At 32.0% G+C, this 23,517-nt stretch overlaps 2 protein-coding genes across 3 annotated transcripts in view; both read left to right on the forward strand.

The window, feature by feature from the left end:
* Positions 1-1,739: 1,739 nt before the first annotated feature.
* LOC143069778 (mitochondrial chaperone BCS1-like) lies at positions 1,740-15,724 on the forward strand. The gene is made up of 5 exons (XM_076244556.1): positions 1,740-1,872; positions 7,806-8,559; positions 11,724-11,879; positions 12,532-12,649; positions 15,443-15,724. Exons 2-5 carry the CDS (start codon positions 7,827-7,829, stop codon positions 15,696-15,698), a joined length of 1,263 nt encoding a protein of 420 aa, XP_076100671.1. The 5' UTR covers positions 1,740-1,872; positions 7,806-7,826; the 3' UTR covers positions 15,699-15,724.
* Positions 15,725-19,315: 3,591 nt separating this feature from the next.
* The window catches only part of LOC143069780 (uncharacterized), a 76,697-nt gene continuing 72,495 nt past the window's right edge, over positions 19,316-23,517 (forward strand). The window contains exons 1-3 of one of the 2 annotated variants that reach the window (XM_076244558.1): positions 19,316-19,400; positions 20,754-20,854; positions 23,265-23,348. In XM_076244558.1, coding sequence (XP_076100673.1) covers positions 20,831-20,854; positions 23,265-23,348 — 108 coding nt within the window. In that variant the 5' untranslated portion in view covers positions 19,316-19,400; positions 20,754-20,830. Of the gene's footprint in view, positions 19,401-20,753; positions 20,855-21,923; positions 21,940-23,264; positions 23,349-23,517 lie in introns of those variants that run through there. The other variant, XM_076244559.1, reaches the window with a different exon arrangement.

The raw sequence follows: 23,517 nt of genomic DNA on the forward strand, positions 1-23,517 counted from the left end.
TCACGCTTCAGTGATTCCCTATATAAGCAACCAATTTTTTTCCCAAAAAGGGGGGGCCCGGGCCCCCTGGGCCCCCCCTCTAAATCCGCCTCTGGCCAATGATTTTTTTATAGGAAAACAGAAAGGCTAAAAATGAAAATTGAAAAAAAAGATCAGCAGGACTAGATGTATCAAACTTGGAGACTTAAAATATCTGTGGATTTTTTTTTTTTGGGGGGGGGGGGGTTATTGGCCGTGAAATGTCATGTTTTTACAGTTTGTTACCGTTATCATGAAATATACCGAAGATAGGTAAAAGGTGCAATTTCAAAATTAAATGATCGTCACGATAAGACAATAAACAATGAAAATTTCAGAAAATAAAACTGTTAACCTGTTAGTTAATGTCCCTTGTATATACAAAATTCAAATGTTTTTCTGTGTTGTTTTTTTATGAACTAGGAAAAGTGAAAACTGCAAAAATGATATATCTACTCTAAACGACCTTTTTTGGAGTAAAGCCCCTAAAATGATGATTTCAAGTTATATTTTGAAAAGCAATTTAACATAATTGAAATTGTCATTTAACTCTTTATATAGTTATTACTCTTTCATAGTGCTACTGACTCAAAAGTGGCTACTGCTGAAGATACAAGTGAGTGAGACAGGGTCTTGAGAGTTCAATAATCTCTAGTGTTTTATTCTGTTTGTTTTTTTTTATATAAAATATAGATCTCTGATTTTTTCATACTTCATATGAAGTAAAAAGAAATCAGAGATTTGTATTTTAATTGAATTGAAATCCTTCAGTGCAAGCAAGCATAAAATCCGTATTTTTTTTTTGTCAAGCAAAAAGCGAAATCTTTTCTGGAACTTTACATTAAAATAAATTGCAGAAACTCTGAGTCAGAACATTTTTTTTATCTTCTCTCTAATTAAAAGTCATATCTTCGAATCATGGAAAATGCGCGGTGTTATTTTTTTCTTCTTTTTTTTCTCGCAAATTCATACCCCATTTCCCTAGAGTTAATTTATTGTTCTTACAGTAGTTTTAATTTTATACTGAATAAGGGAAACATAAGGACTTAGTCTATACTGGGAACAATATACATGCTCTTGGTCTATCAGTTTAACAAATAATATATACAGTTGTTCAGTACATCCAGTTTCCTGACAGTATTTGTTTCCGATATATTAAATTGAGACTTTATACTGACAAGTTGAATTGGTGAATGGTTAGGATCTTATAGTTTCTATAAATTTAGATTCTATTAATTTATAGAAACTATAAGATCCTAACCATTCACCAATTCAACTTCAGTGGCGGATCCAGACATTTTCAGTGATTCCCTATAAAAGCAACCAAATTTTTTTCCAAAAGGGGGGGGGGCGGGCCCCTGCCCCCTCCCTAAATCCGCCTCTGAACTTGTCAGGGAGCATATATTTATTTCAAACTGAGACTACTATAACTGTCTCAGTCTTAAGGCAACATTTGAAAAAAAATTAAAGCATAGTATATATAAAGGAACAAGAACTTCACCATATAGTTATTATTTCATTTTCCAAGTTTTTACTTATATTTTTAATGGATATTATTTACACCAAGATTTTTTACAGAAGATGTACTAAAGTGTGATTTAGTATTAAAAAATACTTGTTTCAATTTGATGTTAATTTTTTTCAAAATACTTAGAATTAAACATTTATTTACACTAGAATAAATCATTTCGTCAATTTTGGTCGGATCTGCAATACCTAACATGGTATATCCATTGTAAATTCCAAGATGGCAGCGTCCATATCAACATTTGGCATTTCTGATAAAGTATTTCACCAGCTGATCTTAGGCCATTAGTACACATACAAAGCTGTATTTACTACTTATGAGAATATGTAAGCACATAAGCTACTAAAGGGAATTAAAAAAAGTTTCATACGGTTGTATTTGTAACTAGAGTACAGAAAATCAAGAAGTCCTTAAAACTTGTGACCTCGGGAACTTATTTTCTGTGCATTTTTGAATTTTGATATTTTCTTTGCTTATTTTTTTTGTTTGCTTACCATTACAATTATATAAACTATTTACTGTCTTTCTTATCTATGCGAAGCAAGAAAATATCAGCTTAAACAGATTGGGAATACCCCCCCCCCCTTTTTCCCCAAAAAAACAAAATTAAAATAATGGAAGTCTGTCCCTCATGCGAGCGTTAATTTTACTGCTGTAGAAAAGAAAAACAAAACTTAGATTTTTTGTAATAAAAAGGGAAAAACAACTATTTGGAACAATTCTTCTAATATGGGGGTCCTACTATTTTTTATTATAAACGAAGATGCAAGTCCAGGAACATTACAAATGTCTTGTCAGATCCGGACATCCTGGCATTTAAATTTTTCAAGGGGTGATGCAGATAGGATTCCTCTAGATTTTTCATCTATTTGAAGGTGATAACTGATTATTTATAATGCTGATTATTTTTTAACCAGACGATATAGTATGATAAAAATCAAAATGGAGATATTTTATAGTGTCTTTAACAATATTAAGTGGGTAAAATTACTAGATTCAACTGGTGTCAATATATATCAATTAAATTAATTTGCATTGAAGTCTATGGAAAATCTAGATGATTCTTATCCGCATCAACTCTCAACATTGTTTACATAACACAAATTCTAATCATTGATTGGTCAGTTACATGTGATGTCACTGCAGATCTGAGACTTGTAAATGTTTTGACCATATATTTTTATCACCGGTATAAGGAAATAATTCGTAAATATAACTCAACATGCAGACATCTTATACGTTCAGGTATTTCACATCCAAAATTTTATGGAAATATTCTTTATAAAGCACAAAAATGTCAGTATTCTCCTCAGAAACTAACAAAACCTTTAAATAGACTTATTAAAAGGGGATATAGTTACGATACTGTTGTCAGGTCATTAAAGATTGCATATTTTGGCTTTAACATTGATTCACTGATAGGGTCTTTGCATCGGAACTAAACACATTTATTTCTAAAAAAACAGTTGTTGGCATGACACGGGTTATGTTCTTCTCATATATTTTATGATAGTATGATACTAAACCCCTAACGGGAGGGATTGTACCTGATATTCATATGCATGGATTTTTCTAGCATTCCACAGGGTCCGGTATTCGGACCCATTCCCAACGGCAAAAACCCTACATTTTTCCCAATTTTGGCAGCAAAATTCCCAAATGATCACAAAATTCATTTTAATCTTTATTATTCATGACAGAGATGTTTATTTTATTCAACCGCTAGCTTTATGTAAAAAAATCGCCAACAAGTAATGTGTAAATCCAAGTTGAAACATATTGAATGAAAACAACATTGACAAACAATGGCTGCCATAAATAAATAAACAGGAAGTGTGGGAATAAACTAAAACCAGGTCAAATCCGGAAACGGACAAGTATATAAATCCGAGTTTGTCAATCAAATACAGTAAATAAAAAATGAAAAGAACCAAACATGTGACAGCTATCATAGCAACACTAAAATTGAAAACTAAAAGATATATAAAAAAGAAAATAGAAACAGGATATATTTTATACAGAACTTAAAATATTTTATTTCACAAATTTTCATGTCAAAATCAAAAAAATGTAACAATCCTTTAAGAAGTTGGAACTCATTATTTTAATACTCAAATAAACTGAAATGCCATGTTGTTATATTTAAAAAACAAACAAGGTGTAGTCCTTACTTTATTTTCACCAACAAAAAATAATTTTATGAACTAATCACACTAAAACTAACATCTGGTATATTGGTTGTTTTTCCCAATTTCATTGAAAACCGCGTTAAAAAATTCCCTAAACTGGCCTAGGTCCTTTTTCCCAAAATACCCAGATAAACCCCTGATATGATGAAGACATAATCTTTCAATCAGTTTAATTGAGGTCTGGAGCTGGCATGTCAGTTAACTGCTAGTAGTCTGTTGTTATTTATGTATTATTGTCATTTTATTTATTTTCTTTTGTTACATCTTTTGACATTAGACTCGGACTTCTCTTGAACTGAATTTTAATGTGCGTATTGTTATTCTTTTACTTTTCTACATTGGCTAGAGGTATAGGGGGAGGGTTGAGATCTCATAAACATGTTTAACCCCGCCGCAATTTTGCGCCTGTCCCAAGTCAGGAGCCTCTGGCCTTTGTTAGTCTTGTATGATTTTAATTTTTAGTTTCTTGTGTATAATTCGGAGTTTGGTGTGACGTCCATTGTCACTGTGCTATTATGCATATTTTAGGGGCCAGCTGAAGGACACCTACGGGTGCGGGAATTCTCGCTACATTGAAGACCCATTGGTTGCCTTCGGCTGTTGTTTGCTCTATGGTCGGGTGGTTGTCGCTTTGACATATTCACCATTTCCTTTCTCAATTTTATAATACCTGATATAAGTACAGTTCTTTGGAAAAGTTTATTGAAATAATATAAGTATGTGCTCATTTGTACTAAATACATTTTTTTACAACACCAAAATTTTTGTATCACTTGAAATGTACTCCTCATTAAAGGGATATCTTAGTCCTTACATTGAGGGGTTGTTTCCAACCTATTAAAAACATTAATAATTGAAAAAGAATGTGAAGGAAATTTTACATAACTTCAGACTAACGTGAATTGTTCCTTTTGGGGTTCTGTTTTCCAAAGAAATTTTATGATGAAATTGGCCGTTTGATTTTGTCAATTTAAAAAAATTACTCCAGACACAAATACCTGAAATAAATCACAGGCAAACATACGCAAAAGTCCATGCAATAGCTTTCTTTGTAAGATGCATGCAACAATTGCACTCATTAATATATATTTGCATGGTACAGTCAGGATTCTAATTCGTTAAAATTATCTCCCCATTACACTAGTACATTTTCACAATTGTAGAAATGGAAGCCATTGTAGGTATGAAGAGCTGCCAATTTTGCTCTTGAAAACCGATAAATTTATCCACATAGCACCATTACGATCCTTATACGTCAGTTGTATTTTAAAAGACAAATATGTATCTACTAGCTAATGAGCATCAGTTAATGATCTTGTCTGCATTGATTCAACTTAAAACTATTGTCTGATCAGTTGTCAGGTGGAATTTTCAAAAATTTTAAACATTTAAAAAAATTCTAATTAAATATTTTCAGTGGTTGAAGATTATAAACACACAAAAAATTATATTTTTTCAAAAATATCCATTTTCATCATCCAACATAAAAGACTTGTCAAGTACTTTTAGTAAAAAAAACACCTACTCTGTTGTGTGATTCATTAGATAGGTATTGCACTTGACCCATATATTTCATCTTTTCGTACTGTGATTTTTTATGTTATTAAGTCAACCTGTAGTTTTGATATATAAAAATGATAGAATCTGAAGCAAGATAATATATATCAAATACTCTTGCTTTGTACGTTTTAAAGACAAAATATACACCTAAAACACGCCCTTACATGAAAAGGTGCACTCAATTTTCTCTTTTCGATTAAATTGTTACCCATTTTTTAGAATTTTTTCTTGAATCACATAATGAAAGGGCAGACATGAAAATTACTGAACTAATAGATTGATATGTTCTTCGTCTATGGTAAAAAAAAATTTTAAATTGGAGGTAATAATCAAATAAAATTGAGAATGGAAATGGGGAATGTGCCAAAGAGACAACAACCCGACCATAGAAAAAAACAACAGCAGAAGGTCACCAACAGGTCTTCAATGTAGCGAGAAATTCCCGCACCCGGAGGCGTCCTTCAACTGGCCCCTAAACAAATATATACTAGTTCAGTGATAATGAACGCCATACTAATTTCCAAATTGTACACAAGAAACTAAAATTAAAATAATACAAGACTAACAAAGGCCAGAGGCTCCTGACTTGGGACAGGCGCAAAAATGCGGCGGGGTTAAACATGTTTGTGAGATCTCAACCCTCCCCCTATACCTCTAACCAATGTAGAAAAGTAAACGCATAACAATACGCACATTAAAATTCAGTTCAAGAGAAGTCCGAGTTTGATGTCAGAAGATGTAACCAAAGAAAATAAACAAAATGACAATAATACATAAATAACAACAGACTACTAGCAGTTAACTGACATGCATTTTCTACATCCAACTTGATAGATACCCATGTCGTCGACGTGATATCTAATTGTTCAGCATTACTATGTAATAGATAAATTGAAAACTTATGCAAACGGTGTTTCTAAAATAAAACACTTCGTAATTGAGAAGAAAATTGTCGTTTTATTTGTTTCTATTAACTTTTAAAGTTTATTTTATTTTAGTAAACATTACAGTAAGCATTTATCGCCTTCTCTAACAAAGAGCTTTGATTCTTTTGTTCTATTTCAACTGGGTTTCCGCCTGGGTACATATATGAACAGCTTTAATTTGTTACCATACATGTGATGGAATGTGAAACTCAGAGAGTAAAGACCTCAAATCAGGTGGTTAACATTTATGTGTAGAAGTTGAGATCCACATATAAAACAACAAAATAGAATACAAGACAAACAAACAAATCATGTCCAAATATATATATATAAAGGCTTCAAATAAAAAAGGGACAAGATTATTTCATATTTTTTTACTTAGTATATTTAAAAAATTCCTATTTATTATGATTCATGATTTTTTTTCCCTTCATATTTTTAAGCTAAACAAAGTCAAGTCTAGGTGAAAAAAATAAATAATGAAAAGTTGATAAATATCTTCAGTTATGTGGCCAATACTCTAGCTGAAAATGTTGACTTGACAACCTGTCACTACTGTGTGAAATGGTCCAATCAAATCTTTTTTTAAATTAAAGATCATCAACTTGTATCCTTATGAGATATCAGTCAACTAGACTTGTAGTAGGGGTTGTCTTTTCAGTAATCACATTTATGCCGAAGTAAACCAAAGTCCTAAAATTCAGAATTAAATGTTAATCACTAAATTAATAAGTGATATTGGGTAATATATCCATGTATGTTTTTCTTTATTAGGATGTTATAACCCAATTTGATAAAAAGATTTCAGATTTATCATAGCATATATACATGTACATTGCATTTTCGAAATATGGCTGTGTTTAAAAAAACAAAATTACTCAAACTTTTCCCCTTACAAAAGTTTTGAGGCATGATATGGCTGGACCTGGGCAATGAAATTAAAGTTTTGTGCATTCTGTTTCTCAAAAAAAAAAAGGGATTTTAAAACAATTTTTAACCATGCAGAAATTGAAATCACATCTTCCTAAAACCTCCATGGGAATTTAAAGTGCTTGAGATCTGGTGCTTTATATAATGGTTTTGGGTCTCAAATACATGTACATGTGGAATAATAAATAAAATAAAGTTCATTCAATACTGTCCCTCAGTTAAACTGTGTAGAATTAAATCATTTGTTGTTGTGCAGATATCGACTGTCCGTTACATATTAACCAAAACAATTGCGTTAATTTTGGGATGACCTAAGGGGAACAACTCAATGATTCTTCCAAATTGGTTTTATATTGACATCTTCTGCAGTGTTGAAAAAAATGAACAGATATTATGGCATTGTTTTTAGCAGAGTCCATCATAACTTCTGTTAGTCACACAACACCTTATCATTATGTAGATATTTTTTGTCCATGTAAATTAATGCAACTATGACTATATGATAATTACTGAAGGGGAATAACTGTGTAAAAAATACACCAATTTTTCAACAGGAACAGATATTATGGCGTTTATCAAAAAGTCATTGGGATCTTTGGTTTTGAGGAAACAAATATTTGTTGACAACCTTACAAAACTCTTCTTTTTTTTCAGATTGATATAAATTAGGTCATCATGCCTATCAAGGATTTAGTTGCTTCCCTGAGTGACAATCCCTACTTTGGAGCAGGAGCAGGATTGTTTGGTATAGGAATGTTTACTGCCTTAGCCAGGAAGGGAACACAGATGGGTATGATACTATTCAGAAGGCACTGTATGATGAGTCTAGAGGTAACCAGCAAGGACAAGAGTTACTATTGGTTATTGAACTGGATCTCTATTTGTGGAACACATACGCAACATTTGAGTGTAGAAACATCATTCAGTCAGTCAGAAACAGGAAAAATAAACACAACATTTGACTTTGTACCAAGTCCTGGTAGCCATTTCTTTAGACATAAAAGTACATGGATTCGAGTTGAAAGAAATAGAGAAAAACAAATGGTTGATTTCCAGAGAGCTGCACCATTTGAAAGTGTAACTCTGACAGCTGTTGGTTTCAATAGAAGTATTTATTTTGACATTTTAGAAGAAGCAAGACAATTAGCGCTTCAAAAACAAGAAGGTAAAACTATTATGTATACAGCCATGGCTGCCGAATGGAGGCCTTTCGGATATCCTCGGAGGAAAAGACCGATTGATTCTGTTGTATTAGATGAAGGAATATCAGAGCGTATTATCAATGATGTTAAGGAATTTACCCAGAATTCCAAATGGTACATGGACCGAGGGATACCATATAGACGTGGATATTTATTGTATGGACCACCTGGTTGTGGTAAAAGTAGTTATATAACAGCATTAGCAGGTAATTTTAATAATTTTGTAATTGCAAAGTATTTAAAATGGAAGTTTTAGTTTCTCACTTCGTTATCTCATTAGAATTTTTTTTTTTTAAATGCAGCAATTTTTTTTTATATAAATTGAGTGAAATAGTTATTCATACATGTAAGTGTTAAATTCCATGTTATAACTTTCATTTTAACACAGAGAAGAAGACAAGTGGTGGTATTCTTACAAATTTGTGATGTAGAGTTTATTGAGGTTGCACTGTATAAAACCATTACATCTATATGTAACAATTCCATCTGTTTATTATCTAGATATAGGAAGATGTGGTGTTAGTGCCAATGAGACAACTCTTCTTCCAAGTAACAATTTTAAAAAAAGTAAACCATTATAGGTCAATGTACGGCCTTCAACATGGAGCCTTGGCTCACACCGAACAACAAGCTATAAAGGGCCCCAAAATTACTAGTGTAAAACCAACATTAAACATGTTAAAGTCAGATTCTAGAGACTTATAATACAATATTGATTGATTGCTTTCAGGTACATGTATACTGTGTTTCAGTTGCTACATTATGTACAAATGTACATGCTGGATATTAATGTATATCAGAATGAATTTAGTAACAAATCAGCTTGTAGTTCTGACAAAGTTGTCACTTGGTAATGTTTTTCATATAAAACTTTGTTAGCTGGATAAATTATAGAATAACTAATCGAAGAATTCAAATAGAGAAAAATATTCAACGAGTGACCGAACAACACATTAATTCACGAATGTGTGTAGCGCATGAGTTAATTATCAGTGTTGTTCGGTCACGAGTTGAATATTTTTCGATATTTGAATTCTTTAATTAGTTATTCTTTTTATTACATTGGCAAATTGTTTTTATACGACCGCAAATTTTGAAAAAATTTTCGTCGTATATTGCTATCACGTTGGCGTCGTCGTCGTCCGGCGTCCGAATACTTTTAGTTTTCGCACTCTAACTGTAGTAAAAGTGAATAGAAATCTATGAAATTTTAACACAAGGTTTATGACCATAAAAGGAAGGTTGGTATTGATTTTGGGAGTTTTGGTCACAACATTTTAGGAATTAGGGGCCAAAAAGGGCCCAAATAAGCATTTTCTTGGTTTTTCGCACCATAACTTTAGTTTAAGTGAATAGAAATCTATGAAATTTTGACACAAGGTTTAAGACCACAAAAGAAAGATTGGGATTGATTTTGGGAGTTTTGGTTTCAATAGTTTAGGAATAAGGGGCCAATAAAGGGCCCAAATAAGCATTTTTCTTGGTTTTTGCACAATAACCTTAGGTTAAATAAATAGAAATCTATGAAATTTAAACACAATGTTTATGACCACAAAAGGAAGGTTGGTATTGATTTTGGGAGTTTAGGACCCAACAGTTTAGGAATTAGGGGCCAAAAAGGGACCCAAATAAGCATTTTTCTTGGTTTTCGCACCATAACGTTAGTATAAGTAAATACAAATCTATGAAATTTAAACACAAGGCTTATGACCATAAAAGGAAGGTTGGTATTGATTTTGGGAGTTTTGGTCCCAACAGTTTTGGAAAAAGGGGCCCAAAGGGTCCAAAATTAAACTTTGTTTGATTTCATCAAAATTGAATAATTGGGGTTCTTTGATATGCCGAATCTAACTGTATATGTAGATTCTCAACTTTTGGTCCCGTTTTCAAATTGGTCTACATTAAGGTCCAAAAGGTCCAAAATTAAACTTAGTTTGATTTTGACAAAAAATGAATCGGTTGGGTTCTTTGATATGTTGAATCTAAAAATGTACTTAGATTCTTGATTATTGAAGTTTTTTGGTCCAGTTTTCAAATTGGTCTACATTAAGGTCCAAAGGGTCCAAAATTAAACTTTGTTTGATTTCATCAAAAATTGAATCCTTGGGGTTCTTTGATATGCCAAATCTAACTGTGTATGTAGATTCTTCATTTTTGGTCCTGTTTTCAAATTTCAAATTCTTTGATATGCTGAATCTAAACATGTACTTAGATTTTTGATTATGGGCCCAGTTTTCAAGTTGGTCCAAATCAGGATCTAAAATTATTATATTAAGTATTGTGCAATAGCCAGTCTTTTCAATTGCACAGTATTGTGCAATGGCAAGAAATATCTAATTGCACAATATTGTGAAATAGCAAATTTTTTTTTAATTAGAGTTATCTTTCTTTGTCCAGAATAGTAAGCAAGAAATATCCTATTGCACAATATTGTGCAATTGCAAGAATTTTTTTTAATTGGAGTTATCTTTCTTTGTCCAGAATCAACTTAAATCTTTGTTATATACAATATACAATGTATATACACTTTTTACTACCAACTGATAAATTTAAATAATCTTTACCATTCAGTGATAACAAGCAGTTTTTTTACATCTTAATATTTTATGATGTATTTAAATGAGTAGTTATTGTTGCAAACTCCATTAGAAATTTGAATTGATATCAGTTTTGAAAAAGGGAAACAGGGATGTGAAAAAAAAAGGGGGGGGGGTTAAATTTTTCTCATTTCAGATTTCATAAATAAAAAGAAAATTTCTTCAAACATTTTTTTGAGAGGATTAATATTCAACAGCATAGTGAATTGCTCAAAGGCAAAAAAAACCTTTTAAGTTCATTAGACCACATTCATTCTGTGTCAGAAACCTATGCTGTGTCAACTATTTAATTTTAGATTTAAAAAGTTTGAAGAAGAAATCTTTAATTGATTTGTAAAATCTTGGCATTTGTTTTGTGTAAAAAAAAACCATGTAATGTCAAAAATTTGATCACAATCCAAATTCAGAGCTGTATCATGCTTGAATGTTTTGTCCATACTTGCCCCAACTGTTCAGGGTTCGACCTCTGCGGTCGTATAAAGCTGCGCCCTGCGGAGCACCTGGTTTTTAAAGAAATTAATGTAAAACATGTAAGGAACTATATCTTTTTTCTACGTATTCACAATTTGTTTTTTGATCCGCTGTTATCGACGTCTTGACAACGCCTATTGTTGTATGACATCAGAGAGTGAGATAACGACGTTTATTTCACATGTGAAATTATCTGTATTTATTTAACTGGGAAATCAATGTAATTCATTGCAACCAATGTAATAATATAATACATCTGTAAACTTCACTGCTAATAATTTACTTCAATGCATATTTTACAGGATCTTTAGATTACAGTATATGTGTGTTAAATCTGAGTGAGAAAGGTCTGTCTGATGACCGACTGAATCATTTACTGGCAGTAGCACCAGAGCAGAGTATTATACTATTAGAAGATATAGATGCTGCTTTCTTAAACAGAGATTTAGCTAAAGAAAGTAAGATCAGTTTACAATAAAAGAGGAACAAAAGATACCAAAAGGGACAGTCAAACTCATAAATCAAAATAAACTGACAACACCATGGCTAAAAATGAAAAGGACAAACAGATAAACAGACAAACAATAGATGATCCTACAGTTTTTGAGAGGAAGTTTTCTCTAGCATTTTATCTCAAAGTCACAGTGAGTTCCTCAACAGGGAGCAAAAGAAATGCTTACCCCCACCTGAAGACAGCCATAGGCACTGGTTTGAATGCATTCTTTTAATCTTTTTTTTTTTACAAATTTCAGGAACAGTATTTTTAAAATAATTGATTATAGTATTAAAAAAATAAAGGACAATGTGGTTTTATATGGACCAAACAGATAATGATATTACATTGTACTGCTACTCAATGTAAATACAAGACTTGGCTTCTAAAGGAATTTTTCTCAGTTCCATTCATGTATTAGAACTAATATATAAACAGACATCATAATAAATAACCCAAACCTAACTGATAATGTGGAGACCATATATGATACAGTAAAATGTTTTATGTCAACAGTAGTTTTGATCTGTTAAAACTCTTTCCTTTAAACAATTAAATAGCTTAAATTAATTTTGTGTAACATTATTGATGTTAAACAAATGCCTCTCTTATTCCAGATCCTGTAGCTTACAGTGGAATGGGACGTTTGACTCTCAGTGGATTACTGAATGCTATGGATGGTGTAGCCTCAGCTGAAGCCAGAATTATATTTATGACAACGAATTATTTAGAGAGGTAATTTGTTTAAAGATTTCTTTACAAAATCATAGTGTGATTCAGTTAACAGCTTTAAATGTAGGTTTTCACTGATTTTTATCTCCCTTTTCAATGGAAACGGTTATGTAAGGGAGACAACTCAGAAAGGAAAAATAAACAAAATGTCTTATATTGGTAGCATACGATGAGGCAAAGATTCTTCTGTGATAGAATTATATTAATACTTGTTCAGTTTCATAAAACATATCTTGAATCAAGATTGTTTACAGTACTGTAAATATTAATCAGGATGTTGAAAACATTTTGATCCTTGGTTATGGTAATCTACATGGAACTAAATATATATTAAATTTCTGAAAATAGGATTCTACCATACAGTAATGAAACATTTGTTAATCTTTTGTATTTTTAGCTCACCTGGCCCGAAGGGCCAAGTGAGCTTTTCCCATCACTTTGCGTCCGGCGTCCGTCGTCGTCGTCTGTCTTCCGTCGTCCGTCGTCCGGCGTCGTTAACTTTTACAAAAATCTTCTCCTCTGAAACTACTGGGCCAAATTGAACCAAACTTGGCCACAATCATCATTGGGGTATCTAGTTTAAAAAATGTGTGGCGTGACCCGGTCAACCAACCAAGATGGCCGCCACGGCTAAAAATAGAACATAGGGGTAAAATGCAGTTTTTGGCTTATAACTCAAAAACCAAAGCATTTAGAGGAAATCTGACAGGGGTAAATATGTTTATCAGGTCAAGATCTATCTGCCCTGAAATTTTCAGATGAATCGGTCAACCCATTGTTGGGTTGCTGCCCCTGAATTGGTCATTTTGAGGAAATTTTGCTGTTTTTGGTTATTATCTTGAATATTATTATAGATAAAGATAAACTGTAAACAGCAATAATGTTCGGCAAAGTTAGATTTACAAATAAGTCAACATGACCGAAATGGTCAGTTGACCCCTTTAGGAGTTATTGCCCTTTATAGTCAATTTTTAACCATTTTTCATAAATCTAAGTAATCTTTTACAAAAATCTTCTTCTCTGAAACTAATGGGCCAAATTAATCCAAACTTGGCCACAATCATCTTTGGGGTATCTAGTTTAAAAAATGTGTGGCGTGACCCGGTCAACCAACCAAGATGGCCGCCACGGCTAAAAATAGAACATAGGGGTAAAATGCAGTTTTTGGCTTATAACTCAAAAACCAAAACATTTAGAGGAAATCTGACATGGAGTAAAAATGTTTATCAGGTCAAGATCTATCTGCCCTGAAATTTTCAGATGAATCGGTCAACCTGTTGTTGGGTTGCTGCCCCTGAATTGGTAATTTTGAGGAAATTTTGCTGTTTTTGGTTATTATCTTGAATATTATTATAGATAGAGATAAACTGTAAACAGCAATAATGTTCATCAAAGTAAGATTTACAAATAAGTCAAATGACTGAAATGGTCAGTTGACCCCTTTAGGAGTTATTGCCCTTTATAGTCAATTTTTAACCATTTTTCGTAAATCTTAGTTATCTTTTACAAAAATTTTCTCCTCTGAAACTACTGGGCCAAATTAATTCAAACTTGGCCACAATCATCTTTGAGGTACCTTGTTTGAAAAATGTTTCCGATGACATGGCCATCCAACCAAGATGGCCACCACGGCTAAAAATAGATCAGTGGTAAAATGTAGTTTTTTGCTTATAACTCTGAAACCAAATCATTTAGAGGAAATCTGACAAGGAGTTAAATTGTTAATCAAGTCAATATATATCTGCCCTGAAATATTCAAATGAATTGGACAACCGGTTGTTTGGTTGCTGCCCTCCAATTGGTAATTTTTAAAGAAATTTTGATGTTTTTGGTTATTATCTTGAATACTATTATAGATAGCGATAAACTGTAAACAGCGATAATGTTCATCAAAGTAAGATCTACAAATAAGTCCACATGACCTTAATGGTCAATTGACCCCTTAAGGAGTTATTGCCCTTTATAGTCAATTTTTAACAATTTTCATTAATTTGGTAAATTTATGTAAATTTTTACCAGATATTTTTCTCTGTTACTAATGGGCAAAGTTCATTATAGATATAATTGTAAGAAGCAAGAATGTTCAGTAAAGTAAGAACTTCAAACACATCACCATCACCAAAATACAATTTTGTCATGAATCCATTTGTGTCCTTTGTTTAATATGCACATAGACCAAGGTGAGCGACACAGGCTCTTTAGAGCCTCTAGTTTTATTTGATTAATTTGTTCATATTTAAGATTATGTATATGATTTAGGCCATGGAGAAATGAATGTCGGTTTTCCCTAATATAACATGTAACAATTATTGAGGCTGGCTGGATGGAAAGACCTTTCAATTTATTTTACTTTTTGTGAAAAATTAATTTTGCTGTACAGAAAATGTTGTAAACCTAACAGTATTTTTTTTACACTCAGACTTTTGGCTATAAGATATGTATTCCAAATAAATGATCGTTGAGCAATGTTGACACACTGTAGATATTATCAGGCAATTTCAAAAACATCATTGAAAATTGTCAAAAGAAACCCATCTTTGCTAGCCAAGGGTTACGATCCACTCCCGCTCTCTTCACGTGAAGAGAGCGGTAGTGGATCGTTACCCGTGGCTAGCAAAGATGAAAGAAACCAAGATATCACTTCTTTTTTCATCTGCCAAAAAAAATGCCCCAGAGAGTATAAATTGCCTCCTCAGTCCTCAGTGTTATTGTACACTTTTGCATTCTTATAAGCTATGCTGGCCATGGTTTCCAATAGATTATATATAAATATAAAACTGAATATCTGTATTTCAGATTGGACCCTGCTTTAATTAGACCTGGTCGAGTGGATGTTAAGGAACTGATAGATCACTGCACTACCTCCCAGCTAGAGAGAATGTTTCAGAGATTTTATCCCAATGAACCTGAATCAAATGCTCAAATGTTTTCACACAAAATACAATCGTTAGGTAAACATGTGAGTGCTGCACAAGTGCAGGGACTTTTCCTTAAACACAAAGACAATCCCGAGAATGCTTTGAATGATGTAGAGTTTTTATGGGCATCTTGATATTAGAAATAAATATTTTTATAGAAGTATTTGTTAAATTGATTTAAGAAACATGATAGGAGCTATAAAGGGGAGCAGGGACTTCCTACCTTACCTTACTATACTTATTTAACTGTCTGTTCAAAAAAGAAAAACCAATCACACCAAAACAAAAAACATTGATAAGACAAAAATTCTAATGCACTACGAAACAAGAATGTGTCCCCAGTACACGGATGCCCCGCTCGCACTATCATTTTCTATGTTCAGTGGACCATAAAATTGGGGTCAGAACTCTAATTTGACATTAAAATTAGAAAGATCATATCCTAAGGAACATATATACTAAGTTTCAGGTTGATTGGACTTCAACTTCATCAAAAACTACCTCGACCAAAAACTTTAACTTGAAACTGGACAGACGAACGAGCTATCGTAGGTGGGGCATAAAAACCTAAATACTGAGCAATACAATCCCCTTCCACGCTACCACCCTAACAGATAATGATCTTTGTATATTTTATTTATCTGTCATATTTTGTGGATGGATGGTAACCAATGTTTTTAAGTTTTCTGAATCTTCATTAACCATTTTGATAATGACCAATAGAATGACCAGTAAGTTGCAATTGTTTGTTAAGTTGGTCAACATTGGAATATGATGAGATAGAAGAAACATTATTGACACAGAAACACCAACAACAACAAAAAAGAGTCAGGAAAATAAATGATAAATCTATTAAAATTATTAGACATGTTAGATACATGTCACTATTCTAAATAACAGGCCGACACATTTCTTGACTAGTCCCAAGCAACTATGAACATCTTGTACCTATGATGTTGAAAAAGAAGGTGAGGGGATGTCAATTTATGACACAAAATCCTTAAGTTAAACAAAGGCAAATATCAATACGGTTACGTTTTATTGCTGTCCTTCATCATAAGGTCATAGTGAGCCTAACAAAAAAGAGCATAGCCTACAACTTCAAGACATCCCCTGGAAATGGCTTGAGTTAAATTTTTTCCTAGATGGTGAAAAACTACATCTTTACATTGAAGAACATGAATGCAGGAATATCAATAAACTAACACCCTAAATTATGTACAAAAAATGAACAACAAAAAACAAATATTTAATACATCAACAAAAAACAACCACTGAATTACAGGCTTATGACTTGGGACAGGCACATACATACAAAATAAGGCCAGGTTAATCATGTTAGTGGGATCCCAACCCTCTCCCTGGAATCTGGGACAGTAGTGTAACAGTGCAATATAAGAACAAACTTTAAAAATCAGTTAAAGAAGGCTTAACTCATCAGATGGATACAAAATAGAAATACTACACAGAGTGGACGTGGCCAGGTACTTGTGTATCCCAATAAAAAAGGGACACTAGATACATTTCTGAGAGTACTTGAAGTTACTGACAACTAGTTCAAAGCCATTAACAACTCATAAAAAAATCATGCATCTAAGACTAAATTATTAATCAGTACCCATCCAACATCCAATGAATTTAGTGGAAAGACGTCATAAACGGTAAGAGAAAAACATGACCTTGTGATACAGAAATGTTTTACTGCAAGAAATTTAGAATTAGTTTCATACAACTGTCAAATTCAAGGAAAAAGTTTTTTTTCTACCCCTTTTTTGTATGCAACTGGTTGTGACGTACTATGAGTTGATGGTATTAGGAGTGACATATGGCTGTACTCCTGACTTTTGTCTCCCTTTTGTTTATTTACACCTTGTTATGTTTAAGCCTTTTATAGATTACTATACTATATGGGTTTTGTTCATTGTTGAAGGCAGTACAGTGACCTAAGTAGCTTTGATCTACCATATTTTATTTCATGTGGACAGTTTTCTTGTTGCAATCATACCAAATTTTATTATTTGGTGAATGGAATACCAATTGTATAGGGCACATGTCTGTCTTGCAGAGTTTCTTTGGCCTTGACCATGACCATAAGTGTTCTTGGTTGAGTTCTTAGATGCTATAATAATGGAGAAGGTCAACTATATTTGGTGAATGAAATTATTGTCATAGGAAAAACTTCAGCAGGGCTAGACTATGTATCCTTGAGAATTAAACAATGGCACTGGCCTCAGATAAACCCTAATATAACATGATCATATTAACATGATTAAAGTATATATAGGGGGGGGGGGGAATTCTGAGATAAGTGCCTGTGGAATTGAATATGAAATTAAATATAATCAACACAATGTATTTTCCTTCACAAGAAACAAAATCATTAAGATAATGATCAATATAAAACTCTCTAACACAGAAAAATGTTTATGTGATGAAAAAAAAAAAAGAAAACCATTGCTACATGAAAGGAATGAAGACATTTTTATATTTTGACCCTCTTTTGAACTGGTCTTGTATGTCATTATGATTGAAGATCATTACCATATAAACATGACCCCTCTTGTTTATCTTCTAGTGCTTCTACATAGAACACATCTTACATATGTAAACACTGATTAACATAAGGTGTTTACTGGTAAAAAAATGTGTTTGGTGGTATACATGAATGTCATAGAATCTGTTGTATATCAATAAAAAGTAAATGAACAAAAAATGTACTGTAAGGCAGCAACCATTTGATTTTCTAGGGGGGCTATGGTTTTTTTTTCTGTACAAACTTTTTTTTTCGCCTGCGGCGAAAAACAATCTATTTTTTTGCGACAAGTCAAAAACAATTTTTTTCTTTCAATTTTAGCATTACATATAGTGGCAGCTGAGGGAGTAACAAACAATTTTTTTTTTTTCAGAATTCAAAACAAATTATAACTGGAAACAAACTTTTTTTTCCAAAAAAAATCATAGCCCCCCCCCCCCCCCCAGAAAATCAAAAGGTTGCTGCCTAAGTTCAACTTATAAAAGTTGTCTTTGTCAGTAGACAAATATCTAAACTTTTGTCAAGGTAAATTGTTAAATCATACGTTAGTCTACTAAGACAATAAATTCAGAGTTACCATAAATCCAGGGGCAAATCCATCCATTTTCAAAAGAGTGGGGGGAAAGTCCCAATACAGGAAAAAAGGGGGTTCCAACATTATGTCCCTGTTCAAATGCATTGATTGTCCAAAAAAAAAAAGGTGATGAAACAAAATGAAGTTCAAACTAAATAAATTACTGGTACTATATGCCATTGGATGCCACTTGCCAAATTAATTTTTGGTAATTTATATAGCTACTATTGTGAATTATGCTATTTGTTATCAGTTTTAGAATTTTTAATGCTTTTGCAATATTGTTCAAATTGTAAATTAAAAGAAAGTTTTACTAATGATACTTAGAAATCGTATTTGAAATGTGGAATAAGATTGAAGTTAAAAAACACTAAGTAATACTAGTATATCACTGAGGTAAAGAGCTTTTACATATCAGTGGAAAAAATGAGATCACCACTTTATAGTAAAATTTCTGTAAGCGTTCAATGATAGCTCAAAATTAAATTATTTATTATGTTAAATAGCAACATAACAACTTAACACTATAAGCTTAGTAACACGTGCACCATAAAAGTGACAAACATAGAAAATAATAAAAATTAAAACAACAAATCAAACACACCCCTAATTTTATATTTGAAGTCAACACTTTACCATCGATAGAAAAATACTGCTATGTTTTTCAACTGTGATTTGTGTACTGTCTATTATTCTTCAAGCAATGGTGTAACTGTGATGGTTTGACAGGTTTTTATTACTTTATTTCTTAAAAACAACAAGACTGTAGACAAGAATAGGACTTTTAGAAAAAACACTAAAATGAAAACACCCAAAACAATTTTTGAAAAAGCATTCACACTCAAATCAATAAAATTATGAACATTGAGTATAGATTTAAATAGACTTTCATATTTCATGTAAGATAACAGAAGTTACAGCCCTCCGCTAGAATTGGAATTTTTTTTTAATGAAAAATGAGATAATTAGACAAGAATTACCAAAAATATGGGGAATCTAGTAATACAACAAACAATATGAAAAACAGCTTGCTAGAAATAAGGAGATGTGATATAAGTGCCAATGTAGAGGTGGATTTAGGGAGAGGCAATAGGCCCCTCCCTTTTGTGGAAACATTTGGTTGATAATAAAGGGAGTCCCTGGTCAAGGCATGACTGGCACACCCCTTTTAGTCAGTCCCTTATATAAATATTGGATTATCCACTGCAATGAGATAACACTCCATCCAAATCCCAATGTGTGAAAAGTAAACCATTATAAGTCAATGTACGTTTTGCAACACAGAGCCTTGGTTCACAACAAACAGCAAGCTAAATGACTCGTGTAAAACAATTCAAACAGGAAAAACAATGGCCTTATCTATGAAAAAAACTAGAAATGAGAAACACTTATGAACCACTTCACCACAACAGGTACCTAGTCACACTCCAAAGACAAAAACCAGCTAACGGTCCAAGTTTGTCAGTTCAATGCAGGTTGGTGTCTTAAATTTTAATCAACAAGGATTATCGTATCCTAACGAAGGTCATGATTCTCTATCTAGCTCACTCTGCAATTAAAAATGACTACCTCTAAATAGACATTAGTGCTGGAAGTCACATTTAACATGAACCAATTGTATCAAAAATGAGGAATCTGCTGTGATTGTCAAAGGACAAAATGAACAATAACAAGTTAGTGTAAACAGCCACCATCAATGAGCAAATAGGTGTTTTGCATTTATTAAGCTACATGAAGCCTCAGGAGTGAGTAAGTATGACAAAATGTGAAACAATCATTATATCATTTGAATGTTGCTTTGTTAAAAGGATTTGTTAAAATACCTCTACAATTCATTTAAACCTTTGTTAAATGTGATAAACAAGCGCACATTACTGTAAATTTAGTCCCTTATACAGACAATCTCATTTTCAGTCAAACAGGATGTAAATAAATGTCCCTGTCCTGTAAAATAATATTTGATGAGACAGCAATCCTGTAACTCAAGTTTAACATGTACATGTGAACTTGTATATATGTCATTAAACATTTGTATTTGAAAACTGTTTACAAACATATATCATTGTTATTGTTATTTTCCAGGTGCTGTTTTTATGTTTTTAACTTGTTAGCCAATAGGACATATGATATGTTACCAAACTAAATAATAGAATGCTGTAATGTGGTGCTGTAAGGATTGTGTGGTAGGTGAAACATATTCAGATTTTATAGATAAAACTTTGTACTACAAATGGCCATCTTGAGGTCTCCTGTTTTCTAATGCTGTAAACTTTGTTTGAAAGGTTAAAAAGTTTACAATTTTGAGTCAAATATTAGTATTCTACACCTTATACTATAAAGCTTATTTTTGATACTGATAGAAACGGTTATACTTTTGAGAGGGGCCATTATGTCAGGCAACCTGCAGGAAAAGTTTTTAATTTTCAAAGCCTTTTTCTATCAAATTTTAATATTTTAGCATAAATTATTAGCAAGAAATAATTACTGGCATAGGCGGGAAAAGTTGGTGTTTCCATACTGCAATCTCAGGGGTGGATCCAGACATTATTGAAAAGTGGGGCGGGTCCCAACCCAGGAGAAATGTGGGTTTCAACTATATGTTTTCCATTCAAATGCATTGATCTTCCAAAAAAAGGGGGGTTGCAACCGGAGGAACCCTTCCCTTGGATCCGCCACTGACTCCCTACGTTATTATTTTATATTGTGATTAGATCTTTAAAAAAGTAATATGTAGGTACCATAAAGTTTGCAGTCTTTTAAACTAAAGCATACAAGTTGATATTATGAATCAATCCAAAATTGCAATTACTTAGTTTTCTTTTCATAGAAATCAGACAACAGTTATGCTCAAAACTTCAAGTTATATTCTTATTATAAATGTCTATATATAAAGGCTACATTTTTGCATTTGGGCCCTGATGTTAAATGAGTAATCTATCATGTCAAATTAAAAGTTTAAAAGTGAGAAAGAATTTCAGTCATGCAGTATAATATTACATAATGATGAAACAATAAACTGAGGTAAAACAAGGTCAAATTAGTAATTTACTAGGATAAGTAAAGCACTTATCTATAAATGATAAAGTTTGCATATGTATTATGTCACCTGGATGTGTATTGCCTGTAATTATAGATTCTCAATACACGACATATTAGCCTCAGGACTTGACCAAAAGATTTTCATTTGATTCATAATATAAATCTTGATGTGTTTAAGGATAAACTTTATTGAATTGGAAATTTTACTTAAAATGTGATTTATTGTCAGGTAATATTTCTTTATTTTTGTTATAATTTCAACTTTGATGCAAAATTCTTCATACAGTGAACTTGTTTGGAAAATACTGGTGGTATACTGACTAATTGTGAATAAACAAAATTAAACTTAGTGTACATTTACCAAGTTTGTCAATTTTATTGTTTTGTATTATGTATTTATGTTTCTTGAATTATAAACTATCAACACAATGAAATGAGTTAAAATACAAATTTGAAGAATTTATTGTGGAATGCTATCAAAAAGTTTAGTTGTCATTAAGTTTTTTTTTGTTAAGTGACTTTTGTCACCAGACACCTATTATGTTTCATAAATGCTTTTTTACTTTTTAGAAATGTACTAGGATACAAAATTCCTTTTTGAAGTAAACTGCCTTCACAATTATTATTTTTTATTACTTTGTTCTTTTCTTTTTCCATAAAAATAATTTTATAGCCTAGAGTTATCTCCCATTTTGCAGATAAACTGTATTAGAGTTGAAATTGTGATAAGCTAATTTAATTAGTAAAGTCATGTAATTAGTTTTCTGATAACCTTATCAGATAATAAATAGAGTTTTCTTAACATAATATCATATATTAATCAACTGGTTAATGAAGTAAACCAATGCTTGTTATTTCTTGACAGAGTTCATCATCTTATTTTTAATACATGCAAATTTGCATTAATGTGTTTTAAAAATAAGAAACCAAAAACTGGCATTCAAATTCACTACAGACTTAGTTTGTGATGAAGTGTCTAGATGGATTTCTTTTCATCACGAAATAGGCAGTCCAACATTGTAGTCACAAATGTAAACAGTCAAAAAGATTATTGTACAATTTGTCTTTTTCATGGTATCCGTTCAGATTAGAAAAGATGTGATTATTTGGTCAACAGAAAAATGTTATGTTATTTATTTGAATCAAAACTAATTTATACATTTCATCTAAATATTTATTACCAAAAGAATTATTTACTAAGTACTTCTCTATACCTTAAAAATGAGATGTTTTTGAGCTATTTAAATTTTCTTTACGAAATTTAATTCCTATCATTTAAATACAGGTAAGAGTGTTATGTCATTTTAGGGAGTTTATTAAAAAATATACTTTATCATTTACGACATGGTTGAGAACTACTTGTGAAAACATCTTATTAATGCAGTGTGGTTTAAAATACAAGTATTTATACCAACAAAATCCTTATGTGGGATGACACACACTTAAGTTTGGAATTTTAACGTGTAATATGTGAAAAATCTGTTTTTAATTTCACACAGTGTGTTAAGTAGTTAATTAGTTGTTGTTTATTAGTATGTGTATCTATACTAACAGGGTGTAATGGAGACGGGGAGAGGAATTTATTTGCAGAGAAGACAGGCGCTACGGAGAAAAGGATTTGTGTGGCACAAAGCTAAGGTAAGCCGTACTTCTAAAGATTTGTGTAGGCATGAGATTAACGTCAAATCTGTACACTTTTACTTTTAAACAGGGCTTTCCTAATACCTATAATGAAGGACATGTACCCGATAACTTAATATAAGCATGGTGCTTCAGCGACGTCCAGCATTACGGAGGAAAGGTTTTG

The sequence above is a fragment of the Mytilus galloprovincialis genome, chromosome 3 (assembly GCF_965363235.1).
Source record: "Mytilus galloprovincialis chromosome 3, xbMytGall1.hap1.1, whole genome shotgun sequence".
In the NCBI taxonomy this organism is placed as follows: Eukaryota; Metazoa; Mollusca; class Bivalvia; order Mytilida; family Mytilidae; genus Mytilus; species Mytilus galloprovincialis.